This window comes from Medicago truncatula, chromosome 5 (genome assembly GCF_003473485.1).
Source record: "Medicago truncatula cultivar Jemalong A17 chromosome 5, MtrunA17r5.0-ANR, whole genome shotgun sequence".
In the NCBI taxonomy this organism is placed as follows: domain Eukaryota; kingdom Viridiplantae; phylum Streptophyta; class Magnoliopsida; order Fabales; family Fabaceae; genus Medicago; species Medicago truncatula.
This window is the reverse complement of record NC_053046.1, coordinates 40,890,142-40,903,681: the sequence shown is the minus strand read 5'-3', so window position 1 is coordinate 40,903,681 and position 13,540 is coordinate 40,890,142. Positions and strand designations below refer to the sequence as shown.

At 31.7% G+C, this 13,540-nt stretch overlaps 3 protein-coding genes across 3 annotated transcripts; all 3 read right to left on the bottom strand.

Annotated features, from left to right (window-relative positions):
* Nucleotides 1-1,449: 1,449 nt before the first annotated feature.
* LOC25494947 (60S ribosomal protein L18a-2) lies at nt 1,450-3,722 on the bottom strand. The gene is made up of 4 exons (XM_013598915.3): nt 3,573-3,722; nt 3,363-3,478; nt 3,213-3,276; nt 1,450-2,032 (listed from the first exon to the last, which is right to left on the bottom strand). Exons 1-4 carry the CDS (start codon nt 3,585-3,587, stop codon nt 1,691-1,693), a joined length of 537 nt encoding a protein of 178 aa, XP_013454369.1. The 5' UTR covers nt 3,588-3,722; the 3' UTR covers nt 1,450-1,690.
* Nucleotides 3,723-5,940: 2,218 nt separating this feature from the next.
* Nucleotides 5,941-8,285, bottom strand: LOC11429960 (aspartyl protease family protein 2). The gene has a single exon (XM_003617351.4). The coding sequence runs from the start codon at nt 7,937-7,939 to the stop codon at nt 6,269-6,271; it is 1,671 nt and encodes a 556-aa protein (XP_003617399.2). The 5' UTR covers nt 7,940-8,285; the 3' UTR covers nt 5,941-6,268.
* Nucleotides 8,286-10,073: 1,788 nt separating this feature from the next.
* Nucleotides 10,074-12,575, bottom strand: LOC11426758 (60S ribosomal protein L18a-2). The gene is made up of 4 exons (XM_003617349.3): nt 12,424-12,575; nt 12,214-12,329; nt 12,045-12,108; nt 10,074-10,680 (listed from the first exon to the last, which is right to left on the bottom strand). Exons 1-4 carry the CDS (start codon nt 12,436-12,438, stop codon nt 10,339-10,341), a joined length of 537 nt encoding a protein of 178 aa, XP_003617397.1. The 5' UTR covers nt 12,439-12,575; the 3' UTR covers nt 10,074-10,338.
* Nucleotides 12,576-13,540: the final 965 nt, after the last annotated feature.

Below are 13,540 nucleotides of genomic sequence, written 5' to 3'. Positions count from 1 at the left end.
AAAGATACAAAAACTGAAGGCATTAAACCCGACCCAGGTACAACCAACCCAACGAACCCACGTACGAGCACGAAACTATTTTACAAAAAAATATGAGAAGCGAACATCCGAATGAATCAAAAAGGATTTTTCTTTTTTGAAGAGGCGAATCAAAAAGGATTATAATTAATTGGATGAATCAAAAGGGATTATAATTTGATGAAAGATTTGACCACCAACACAATATTAAGATCCACGCACCACACATTTTAACACAAACTATGTTTTATCTCTATTTTTGTTTTTTAAACAAAGTAACATACTCTTTTTATCTCTATTTTTTTTTTTTTTTTTTTACAAACTAACAAACTCCTTTTTAACATTTTTCTTTCTTCATAAACACCGACAAACAATATTCCCAATCGATCACAGAACATAAAAGATCTTAAATACATTAAATAACTTTGATTAATGCAACATCTAGATCTAGCATAATAGTGTCATTGTTCGTGAACTAGATATCACATGTGTGACAATCATTCTTCATGAATTGGATATCACATGTGTGACATGGTAGCGGAAATGTCATTTACATTGTCCAACCACAGTGTGACGTATAACTTTTTTATTTTTTTCATTTTTAAATGATAAAGTCACATGTCCAATTATGGTTTTGCAATGTTACGTGACATTCTCGCTACAATGACAAATGTGGAATCCAAACTCTATCTTTATTTTAGGGAATTTCTCTTACAATTTTTTAACTCACCTTTTTATTTTAATATTTAGATGATGATGGATATTCATAGAATAGTATGCATACAATATGTGTTTGTCTTGTATCCACGGGATAATATGTAAATTTTAAGATAGATATCTTCATAATAGTGTCGATGCATTTTTTTTTTTAATATATAGACCGTATTGCAAGTTGGCATGTTTCTATACATTGAGGAGCCAAAAGTGTAATTAAATCAAATAGATCAAATAGATAATGTTACATTTTAAAACACAATCGCATTGAAAAGGAGACGAGGGACCAACAACTAAGATTGGCATTGTAAAACTAAGACACTGAAATAATCTTATATTACCAATCAAGCTAGGCTAGGGCACATTACTGTCTCTCTGCATTCATGTTTTAGGCAGCATTGTAACTGATACAGTTTAATGTACATTTATACGATTGAAAACTGCCTGCACTCACTATGCATCGTTGTATTAAGTTCTTTAGAAAACCAACTGATATTTTAAAATAAGTTCATGAAAAACAATAGTCCAAACTCCAAACAATAACGAATGCTTACAATGCCTGAAGTCATAATAAACAACCTACAAGGCTGGACACAATTACCAAGACAGCTTTGTTCATTCCCTATCGCAAAACTTAGTTCATTCGGTTCGAGCATCTGGATTTACATTTTTTGCAGCAATAAGAGTGCGCAAACAATAGAAAATTATAAACCCTCCTTTGAAACAAAGTGATCGCTAAATTCAAAACCGAGATTGTAACAGTACATCAAAAAGAGAAAAATAAATAACTGCATAACAAAAAGATAAAACAAAATCCTCAGTAAATAACAAACTAGGAAAAAACGCAAACTATGTCTTGATGGAAATAAGTTTCTTAAAACAATATTATCTTCAAAAAGCTCTTAATGTGCTAACCGATAAATCAAGCAACTCCACTGGGGAAATGTGATTCACTGAATTACATAAACAGGTTGGGCTTCTTAGCTTTGTAGGTTGTTTTGAGGCTCCTGGTTGGTGGCCTAATCTTCTTGTACACCAGAGGGAACTTGATTTTGGAATTGTGAAACTGCTTAGTGCTCTCTCTTTTGCACAGATTAGCTGGGATGGTGGCAGTCTTAATGATTTGAATGCAAGGAAACCTGACTCTATGACGAGATGCCATTTCGTTGTACATTGTCTCCACAGCACCGTTCAGTGTAGTATCACGGTATTCCTTATACATATTGTGATAACCAGTACGACTCTGATAACGCAACCAAATTCCATAGTTCTTAATCTTGGTAGGATTTTTCTCAAAGATCTGCAATCAAAAAAAGGTACCATAAACCCCTATGTCCAAAAAAGACTGCAATTGAACGTAAAATAATAACTAAAGCTAACACATGGAAATCCTACTCCAAGTATTCTTTCACTGCAATTGGCCTTTCTTTTCCAAATAAATGAAATAAATGCAACAACAAGTTTAACTACAAAATTAGTCACTGGTTTCATGCTTAAACCCTTCCCGAAATACTTATATATGCATAAAATTAGAAGGAAAAAACCTGGAAGAAGAAAAAAATACCACAAAAGTCAACAGCACTAATCAAAACAGAACAAACTTATAGAATACCATAACAGGTCACCTATGTTTGGATTTTGAAATAATTAGTCTTAAATCAAAACAGCTTACAGTTAAATGTTTAGCCAGTGACTTCTCAAAACAAGTTAACAGAGCTAATTTTATTTTATCCCAGCAATAATCAAAAACAGAACAAGCTTTACTTGCAATCAGAGGAGCACCTTCCCTTTCCCAACCAAAGTACTAACTACTTGATAAAAACTGAACACAAAATGGTATTTAACTTTTATAGCAGCAGCATATAAATATAAAAACATACATGTGAAAATCAAACTTCATTTTCACATGAAACAAAAAGGAACAGAAAAACATAGTGCCCAAAATCAAACTTCTTTCAAAAAGTAACAGATATTAATTACATAATAAAAATTCCCAAATCAAATCCCCACCAAACATAGGGCCCGAATGGATTGGCTTATTTTTTTAGCTTATCAAAAATAGAATAAGCTCAAAAATAAGCCAAACAGCCCAATCTCCCTTTGCATGCATATATTTTCAATTCATCCAATTTTAAATCATTTTTTCCTATTTCACCTTAACATTAGCATTAAGGTCCAGTTTGGTTAAACAACGTAACTAAGTGCGTATGAGTTAAGAGATCAACATAAAAGCGCTGATATAAGCAAATTCTATATTCAAAAAAGAGAGTTTTAAAACAAGAAATAAACTGTTTTTATATGAAATTATGGAATGCTAATCAAAATCAGTTACTTAAAATCACAAAATACCCAAGAAGTGATTCAACAAGTCGTTAAACACAAATAAGCTATTCATAAGTCCAATCCAAACACAGCCTAAGTATAAATCTAGCTTAACTACAGCCCTTCTATCAAATTATTCAATAAATGAATGTGCATACCTCATTGATAGCCAAAACTTGTCCATTGCTTTTCTTAACCTTCTTCAACTTCCTCAAGAAATACCTACAACGATTAATCATATATTAAATAGTTATTTATTATAAAAAAAATTAATAACATTAGAATTTGATAATGAATTAGAAACTTACCAGAATTTGGATTTGGCACGAACCTCATTGGTTGCCCAAAGCTTCATACGATAAATCTTAGGATGTTCATCCTTTTCGGTGGGAAGAGCTCTTCCGACAACCTGGTACTGGTGAAACTGTTTCAACAAAAATTCATACCCGTGTTACGATTCACATAAAAATCCCTTCAAAATGAAAAAAATGAAGAAAATTATTGGTGGATTTATTTACCTTAGCGTTAACCATTTTCGCGACAAACACCGATTCAGATTGCGAATCGCCGCCGCTGGTCGTAGCTGTCTAAAGGGTGAATGAGGAAGAAGCTGCATCGTTTATACCTAAAACCCTAATGGAATGTGGGCTTTTTTGGGCCAATGAGTTCGGCCCAATTGAAGTGAAACATTATATGTTGAAAATTTCTATTTACGCCCCCTCTATATCTTTTTTTGTAATATTTTGAATTTTTAAAATTAACATCATTTAGTTATCTATTCGGATGTACTAAATGGAAATTTTAAGTAAATTTTTTTAAACTGAACGTTCAGTAGTTAAGTATCTGATGCTCCGGTTGTTATATATCATGTGTTATTAAGGGTAATTTCATAATTTTAGGTGGCTAAAGAGATATGGAGCGGGTCTAAAAAAAAATCTTCGGATATTTTTATAAAATAAGCCCAATTGAGTCATTTGAAAATCGGTTTTTATCTTTAGACCTCTAATGTCTCTAAAACCTTGTAAGTACACATATGATAGTTATGTATGAGATGTACATTTTTTTGTCAAACATACATCCAATACATAATTATGTGCATTTATGGAGCCTAGGAGATATTGAAGGGTCTAAAGTGAAATGTTCTTAAAAAATTAAAAAATTGGGGCTTAACATCCATTTTTTTATAAAAAAGGTAGGGATTAAACTTGAAAGATTTGTAATTTTATAATGATTAATAACATATTTAACTCTTTAAAAAACTTACAAGTTTATGTTAATAAATACATAAATATTTCATTTTTTCATGAGAGATAAATAATTTCGTTTAAAAAAAAATAGTTTTTATCAATCACAAGCATGTATAGAAACTCTAGAAAAGTCTCTGTGAACATAACATAGTTGACAGTGAGGTTGCAATATGCAGGGGTCAGAACCTCAAATATTTCACCTAGTCATCTTATAAAGTGAATTTATAGCCACTAAACTTCTTGATAAAAAAAATAAAAGAAAAAGTTAAGAAAATTGATACAAAGAAAAACAAGATAATTGATCCATATGTGATTTAGTAGTTCAACTTATTTGAGTTAAAACGTAATAGACTTCTCATAAGAAGCAACCTATCTAATGAGGTTCCTCACGAAGTGAACCCCGTTGCTTGTGTTTCCCCTTGTGAGTTCAGGGACGTGGAGGTAATTCATTCTTGGTGACAATGTGATGCTTGTTCAATCCGACAAAAGAAACCCCAACACCGTAGTCTCCTGTGAGAGAGAAGAAAGCTCGTAGTACAATTTCTAAGAAAGTTTTTTTTTTTTGGAATTTTTGTAAGAGACTACTTTAAAAATAATAAATTATTTGATCATACTAGACCTCTATAAATATCATGAGAAACTATTCATTGTTTGTAATGAGCATTTTGACAAAGGATTGTTTAGTAAAATTAATTCTTGACAAAATATGAACTATATAGTTTTCTTTTTTCCTGACGAAATACGAACTATGTAGTTTTTTTTTTTTTTTAGGAAAGAAATTCATAGTTTTTCATTAAATATCAATTATTTAATATATGACCGTACATCATCATAAACGTGAGAGCTAATATAAGGTGGGGCTACACTAACTAATTCATGAGCGACAGTTAGTCGCTGCATTTCATTTTATTTTATTCTTTATAAAATACTAGAAAATTTCTCTTTTACAAATTTGTAAAAACACGTTTAAGAGTAACACATGGCAGCAAAGAAGAAATATATATGTTCACCTAATTGATGGCTTACTTAACTGGAAGTCAATATTCACAAGGTGAAACATGGGTCTCAAATAAAATATAATTTCTGTTTCATCATGCCTAAGTTTGAATGGACATTGAAAGAGGAAAATATGCATATGCTATTAGTCAAATAAAGGTTTTCCAGCTTATACACACAAGACCAATTGAATGGAAAACTTAGCTTTCATACTTCACACTCATACGAAATTAAATAATGGTGTAGTTGGTAAACTGCATTTTATTAGTATATGTTTTGGCAAACATACCAATCCACCAAAAGATAAAAGTCATACAAAACAAGTAAACAAAAAGGATTATCACTAATCAGGTTAGAAATCTGTCAAATGTAAAATTCCATAAACCAATAGACATAGATGGCAAAATGTATGGTACATGAACTCTTTGCAATTCAGTTGACCAATTCCTTGGTGGCATGCATTTGTTACTTTTATATTCAAAAAGTTTGAGTGGCCTAACAGAAAAAGACCATTGAATAATACAACTACTATACTATTTGATCATTTATTTTCAAAGTGAAATAAAAAATGTACAAAATGAAATGGTTCATGAGAAAGTAAAATGTTGCAGCAAAAGAGATAACAGAATAGCATACACAGTAATTGAATAAACAATAAACTCAATTGAATCTGTTAAAATGTATACAAAACAAGCTTCTGTTTGGTCATAACCCAATTTCAGACTTTCAGAAATTTTCTGAAGGCTAAATTCTATTATCACTTGAAAAATATAACCTAAACTTATTTCTTTTCTATGTATATATAACTTTCCATCTAATGAAAAACCAAAAATCTACCCTCTGAATCACCATGTTTACAATTATGAGAATATACAGTATACACCTTTCAAATCCATTAGGATTGCATGGTTTGCACATCTATGGCCGTCCGAATAATATCGGACGGTCCAAAGTTAGAACCTGAAAAAATGTTAAACATCAGCACACTTCATTGGTGCATAACCAAGTCTAGATTTCTTCATATCATAAAGTATATGAAAATTTTGCTGCTGATAGTTCCCAATAATTGAAAGTGCAGATTTAGGAGTCCCCAAAATAGCCAAACAAACAAGATCAGGCTCAATCTGTATAAAGTAATTCTCCACAGGAAAATCCCACATTGCTCCATCAGAAAATAATATCCCAAAATCAGGTAGCTCCATTTTTTCAATTCCTGACACATTATAACATGGCTTAAGAGGTGGAAAACCCTCAACAAGTTCATAACCCTTAATCTTTTTCATGAAAGCCTCTTTGATAATCTCATAAGCAGGTTCAGCAAAATAAGTTAAAGTAGTTCCAGAATCAATTATTGTACCACCACCACCTTCTTTTGACAAATGCCAAGTTTCTTCTGGTATCTTCAACACCTCACCATCAACCATAATAGATTTTATCCCAACATAGTAAAATGTATCAACAGAATTCTCTTCACCACCAACAAAAGAAGTGAAATTCAAATTAGGGTGGCTAAGAAGTTCTTTATCCTCGCCAAATATCAACTTGCTACTAACACTTGTGTCACTATTTCTATCCACAAGACAATATGAAAAGGAATGACCATAGATAGATTGAAGCTGTGAAGCAAATGATAATGGTCCTCTTCCTAATCCTAACAAACCAGCAGCACCGTGAAATAGTCCTCTATTCCAATGACCACAACCAAACATAACATTTTCCACATGTTTTTGTTCTGATTTTCCATTAGGAGTAGTGAGATTAACAGTAAAAGTTTCCAAAGCAAAATCACCAGTTGTATTGGAACTATCACCATACCAATAGAAGTAAGGACAAGTTTGATTCTCATCTTTACAAGGCTTAGGTGGATCTGGTGATGAAACTAATTTACACCTAGGATCATGACATGTTATATTTTCAAAAGAACTAGATTCTTTAGGATCATAATATGGACCACTTTGTTCAAAACAAGCAATGCAAGGAACACATTGAATCCAATTAAGATCACTACCAGTATCAAGTATCAAAGAATAATGCTTAGGTGGTGTACCTATAAACACATCCATGAAATACTCACCAGAGCCAAGACTCACCCCTGATTCCAAAGTTGCCACAAGCTGACTTGAATATTCCGGCGAGGCCGCCGCAACCGGAGAAACTGCTGGCTTGTAGGACTGCTTTGAATTTGTTTGCTTCTTTGTTGATTTTTGCAGCCTTGAAATTGTGTTTTGATTCTTTTTTTCAATGACCCTTGTATGAAGAGTTTGAATTCTTGTTAAATCCCTTATAGAATAATCAATCACAGATTTTTTAGGCTCAATTTCATTCTTCATTGAGATGTGTTTCAAATGAAACTTCACAGATTGGTTCTGTGGATTTTCAGCTGAAAAATCATCACCTTTTTGACCTTTATCATCACTTTCTTCACTTGATTTCATGGTAGTTCCAAATTTATCTGAATTTGAGAAACTACAATCAGTGTCTTCTGAAGAAGAAACAACATTGAAACTTGGATGTTGAGGAAACTTTATTGCAGCAAGAGAAGATCCATTCTTCTTGAGACTATTGTGATTGTGATTAATGGCTTCCACAGCAAAAGAGCATATCACAAGTAGAATCAAAAAGGAAAAAACCTTCAAAACCATTGATTAATGACTTTGTTTGATCCAATGAAAATCCTAAAATCAAGCACCTTAGGAAACTTAATGGAAAAAATTTGTGAACCAAATAAGAAAAGAATAAAAATTTATCTAAATTTGAGCTTAATTAAGAGGATGAGAGAGGGAAGAAAGAATAATGAAAATGAAATTTGAGTTGTGTGATGATGATTTTATTGGTAGAAATGAATGAGAAATTTGTAACCAAATGTCAAAGTATAGTACAAAAACGCGGTTTTGATTAATATTACTAATAACAAAGGTTTTTATCTTTATATTATTTAATGTAGCAAAATGTCATAAGATGATTAAAAATTAAAATTATAACTATAGTACAACTACATGGTCTTGTTTTAAGAAGGGATTTCCTGTCAGTTTCCTGAACCATTTGTGTTTTGTGAATACCATGAATGTGTAGTGTGTCACGGTTTTTAATGTTACCTGGCTAGAATGCAACTTGAAAAGTCAAAGTAAGAGCAAAAGTACAAACTCGTTTTGTCACCAAATTTGGTGTAGTAAAACAAAACTCTAGTCGCTGGTCAGAGTTTTTGAGCCAAAACTAGTCATTGTCTTTGGCTTCCTACTACATAGTGGAAGATATACCAAAGACAAATCCACCTGTCACTTAAATAAATAATACAAGGAGGTAAATCCACCTGTCATGTGAGTCCTCTATAAGTTATTTATTAGACCCATTCATCAGCAACTTTGACATACATAAAAATATGAGTTAGGCTATTTGTACCATCAAAATAGGACAATTAATGTAATATCATACAACATTGTGTAAAGCACATAAATCGAAATCAGTCAAAAAATAATAAATAGATTGTTGTTTGTACAAGTAAGATATTCATATATCATTATTCTAAAAATATTATATAATAAGGTACTGTAATATATTGTTCTAATTGAACATTTCTCTATACAAAAAGGCGTTTTCTCTAACATCACTCTTGCCCATCTACCCCCACTCATACCTCATCATATTGTCTACAATTACATTTTTATCAACATAGAGATCAAACAAGTACTTCAATCGAGTCCGTAAACACCCTCCAACCAACCTAGGATCACACCAGCATGCCTGATAGCACATAAATCCTTCCACCACACGGAAACATTTCTACCACCTCTTCTAATACACCCAAAAAAAAATCAAGACAGAGATTCTGTATAAAAATAATAATATTTGTGGGAGTCTAGAAGAATGAAAGAAAATAAATTGGAAGGATGACAAGACAAGTTTTAAGAGCGCAAACCGATCATCCATAGATTGCTTTTTACTTTTTCAACCAGATAATTTTTTACAAATCTTTTCAATGAACAAACTCCACAAGGATAAACAATGGGGTTCCCCTCTAATAGGCAAGCAAAGATAAACAAAAGGAATTTGACCAATTTTACAATTCAAAAACTAAATGATTATGATTTAATAAATAAATTATTTGTTGAAAATTTGAAATTAATGATACAAAGTTATTATTGAGACCCATTTGATATTTGGAAAATGCTAAGGGTATATGTTAAGATATCAAAGATGGAAATTATATCTTAAAAATTGTGCAAATCTAATACATAAAAGATTGAAATTTACACCCTCCAATCACTATTATAGACAACATATATCATTATGAATCTAAAATGCAAAATTTTGCTTAAAATAGTCACCATAAGGTGTACAATTTAATGCTGAGTTTAAGATATCGGGTGTTTCATCACTATTAATGCTGAGCCGATGAAAGTAACTACAAACATTTATAAAAAAAAAAAAATCAAAACTAGGTCGTTCTGCAAATCGTATATTCAAATCAAGCTAAATAAAATGTTTTAGACACTATTTTAACTGATACTGTTTAATGTGCATTTGTACTCTTGAAAACTGTTTTAACTCAGTATGCATTGCTTGTATTCAGTTTTGAAAACGAACTGAATTTTAAAATAAGTTCAAGAAAAACAACAGTCCGAACTCAGAACAATAATGAATGAGCAATAAAAACCTAGAAGGCTGGACACAATTACCAACACAGCTTTGTTCATCCCCTTTCACAAAACCTAGCTCATTAGCTATGAGCATCTGGAATTACCTTCCTTTTTTCCAGCAATTAGAGTGCACAAACAATAGAAAATTATAAACCCTCCTTCGAAATAAAGTGATCGCTAGATTCAAAATCAAGCTTGTACCAGTACATCATAAAGAGAAAAATAAATAACTGCATAACAAAAAGATAAAACAAAATTCTCGGTAAGTAACAAACTAGGAAAAACACAATTGTCTTGCTGATAATGAAGTTTCTTAAAACAAGATTATCTTCAGAAAGCTCTTAATGTGCTAACTGATCAATCAAGCAACTCCCAATATGAGAAGCGAAATGTGATTCACTGAATCACATAAACAGGTTGGGCTTCTTGGCTTTGTAGGTTGTTTTTAGGCTCCTAGTTGGTGGCCTAATCTTCTTGTACACCAGAGGGAACTTGATTTTGGAATTGTGAAACTGCTTAGTGCTCTCCCTTTTGCACAGATTAGCCGGGATGGTGGCAGTCTTAATGATTTGAATGCAGGGAAACCTGACCCTATGACGAGATGCCATCTCGTTGTACATTGTCTCCACAGCGCCGTTTAGAGTAGTATCACGGTATTCCTTGTACATATTGTGATAACCAGTACGACTCTGATAACGCAACCAAATTCCATAGTTTTTAATCTTGGTAGGATTTTTCTCAAAGATCTGCAATAAAAAAAAGTAGCATCAACCCCTACTCCAAGAATTCTTTCACAACAATTAGCATTACTTTTCCTTGAATAATTGAAACAATATACAATAAAAAAATGAGCATAATTTTCAAGTTCAACTATGATATTAGTCACTGGTTTCATGCTTAAACCCTCCCCCAAAATACTTATAGGCATACAATTTAAAGGAGAAATCACCTAAAATGATGTATTGCCATAAGTCCATAACTGGTTACCTATGTTTGGATTTCGACATAATTAGTCTTCAATCAAAACGGCTTACACTCAAATATTTAGCAAGTGACTTCTCAACAAGTTAACATCGCAAATTTTATCCCAGTAATAATCACAACAGAACAAGCCCTACTCGCAATCGGAGCAACACCTTCCCTTTACCAACCAAAGTACTGTCTACTTGAAATCAATTTGATAAAAATTGAACACAAAATGGTATTTAACTTTTAAAGCAACAAATCAAATAAAAAATGGAGATCAGCATCAAACTTTATTTTCTCAAGCATCACAATTTATTTGTATCCATTTATCTACCTCATAAACACCTAGATTCCACCATTACTTGGGAAAAGAATACAAACAAAACTATTTTCTTCAATAGACATAAAAAAGGAAACGAAAATCATTTTCTTTCAAAAAGTGACAGATATTAAATGATAAACAACTTCTCATAATCAAAACTATTTTCTGCTAAAGACAACAAAAAGGAATAGAAAAACATTTTCTTCCAAAAACTGACAAGTATTACATAATATACAAATTCCCAAAATCAAATCCCCACCCAAATGAGTCCAAGTTTGCTCTATTTATGAGAGATAGGCACAACCGAAATATCATTAGTGGATCCACTCTATCGCTTTTGTCTATCTCATAGATGGAGGTCAATGGACAATACATAATGGACTCCCACCGAAGAGAGTCTCTCTAAGCACAGAAATATATTTTCAATTAATCCAACTGTACAGTATACTAGTACATGCCTAAGAAATAACTTTTGCAAAATTATACTCCTATCATTAATTTTTTCTATTCCAACTAAACGTTAACTCCACAGTTGTTTTGAGGGTCTGTTTGGTTAAACAGGTGCTTATAAGATAAGTATTTACCAAATAAAAGCTTTTACATGCGGATTGAGATTAGCTAAAATCATTTAAATATCATATAAGTTGTTATCTTAAGCTCTACAAATACCTCATAAGCGCTTATGCATGTACATAAATACAAATAAGCTGGTTATAATTATAAGTCTAATCCAAACACAGTCTAAGTATAAATCTAGCTTGCTTAACTACAAACCCTTCTATCAAATTTCAAATAACAGCAATAATCAATGAATGTGCATACCTCATTAATAGCCAAAACTTGGCCATTGCTTTTCTTAACCTTCTTCAACTTCCTCAAGAAATACCTACAACAATTAACATTATTAAAAACACAATTAATCATATTAAATAGTTAATCATTATATAAAAATTTAAAAACATTAGAATTTGATAATGAATTAGAAGCTTACCAGAATTTGGATTTGGCACGAACCTCATTGGTTGCCCAAAGCTTCATACGATAAATCTTAGGATGTTCATCCTTTTCGGTGGGAAGAGCCCTTCCGACAACTTGGTACTGGTGAAACTGTTTCAACAAAAATTCATACCCGTGTTACGATTCAAACAAAAATCACTTCAAAATGAAAAATGAAGAAAATTATTAGTGTGGATTTGTTTACCTTCGCGTTAACCATTTTTTACAAACACCGATTGCCGCTGATTGTAGTTTTGTGCAAAGGGTGAATGAAAATGAAGGATGCAGCATTTATATGGAGTGTCTAAAACCCTAATCAATATGGGCTTTCGAAGCGGGTCACAGTTTTTCTGTAAAAATAAGCCCATTTTGAAGACCGTTGTTTTTAAAGGAGGGAGAGACACATAAGTAAAAAGTGTAGTAATAAAAATGAATCAAAATTGTGATACCTACATTACTTTTTTGATGAATTAGGGGTAATTTACCTTTAATGATAAGTAGGATCTGATTATAGAACATCGAAGATAAAAATCACATGTTAAATAATCAGATGAATGAGTTTTATGTTTTGGAGATGAAAATGATGTTTGATAGTAAGAAAAATGATGTTTGATAGTAAGATTTTTCTTTGATAGCGACAAATTAAAAAATGTAATTAATCATAAGATAAAGAGAAATTATCAATTGCTTTACACAATTATCCTTGTTAATTGTATGAGAAAGATAAATGAATAAACTGAAATAAAAGAGAGCAAACAATATATAAATGCATGATAGAAAAAGTAACGTTAATGTTACAAAGTTATTGTCAAACGACATGTAACTTGAGACAATTTTTTCCAAAACGGCTTATAATTTAAGACAATTATTTTTCAAAACGACTTATCATTTGGGTTGCACGGAGTAGTTTTTTGCAACTATAATTTTCAAGTAAGTAAATGATGTATTTTAGGCGGGGATGTTTATTTTTAGTGGGTGATGTCATTTTGGGTGTTGATCTTTAGGTTTTGATTGTAGGGTGTCTTTGTTGGTGTTTTATTTTCATGTATTCCATCGATATACGACACCTTTTGTTTGTATGCAGGGATCGGGTTTTTAATAAATTTTTGCATATTAAAAAAAACGTAGAAAATCGATGGAAGGATATTTAACATGTGATCTCATGAAGAAGCAAATCGTCATTTATGACATGTCATGTCCTTTTTGCACACGCGACAGTGCCACGTAGAAAATCGATGGAAGGATATTTGATAGATGTTTGATAAAATCATGTTTTTGTTTTTTATGTTTCACAAATTTTATTATGATTTTTTTTACATGTG

Excerpts from the sequence above, each read along its gene's own strand:
- LOC25494947 (XM_013598915.3), bottom strand. Across the intron at positions 3,277-3,362 it reads CGTGCCAAATCCAAATTCTG|GTATTTCTTGAGGAAGTTGA; the intron begins GTAAGTTTCTAA and ends TAATCGTTGTAG. Across the intron at positions 2,033-3,212 it reads AAGTTTTGGCTATCAATGAG|ATCTTTGAGAAAAATCCTAC; the intron begins GTATGCACATTC and ends TTTTGATTGCAG.
- LOC11429960 (XM_003617351.4), bottom strand. The coding sequence starts at position 7,939 with ATGGTTTTGAAGGTTTTTTCCTTTTTGATTCTACTTGTGATATGCTCT.
- LOC11426758 (XM_003617349.3), bottom strand. Across the intron at positions 12,109-12,213 it reads CGTGCCAAATCCAAATTCTG|GTATTTCTTGAGGAAGTTGA; the intron begins GTAAGCTTCTAA and ends TAATTGTTGTAG. Across the intron at positions 10,681-12,044 it reads AAGTTTTGGCTATTAATGAG|ATCTTTGAGAAAAATCCTAC; the intron begins GTATGCACATTC and ends TTTTTATTGCAG.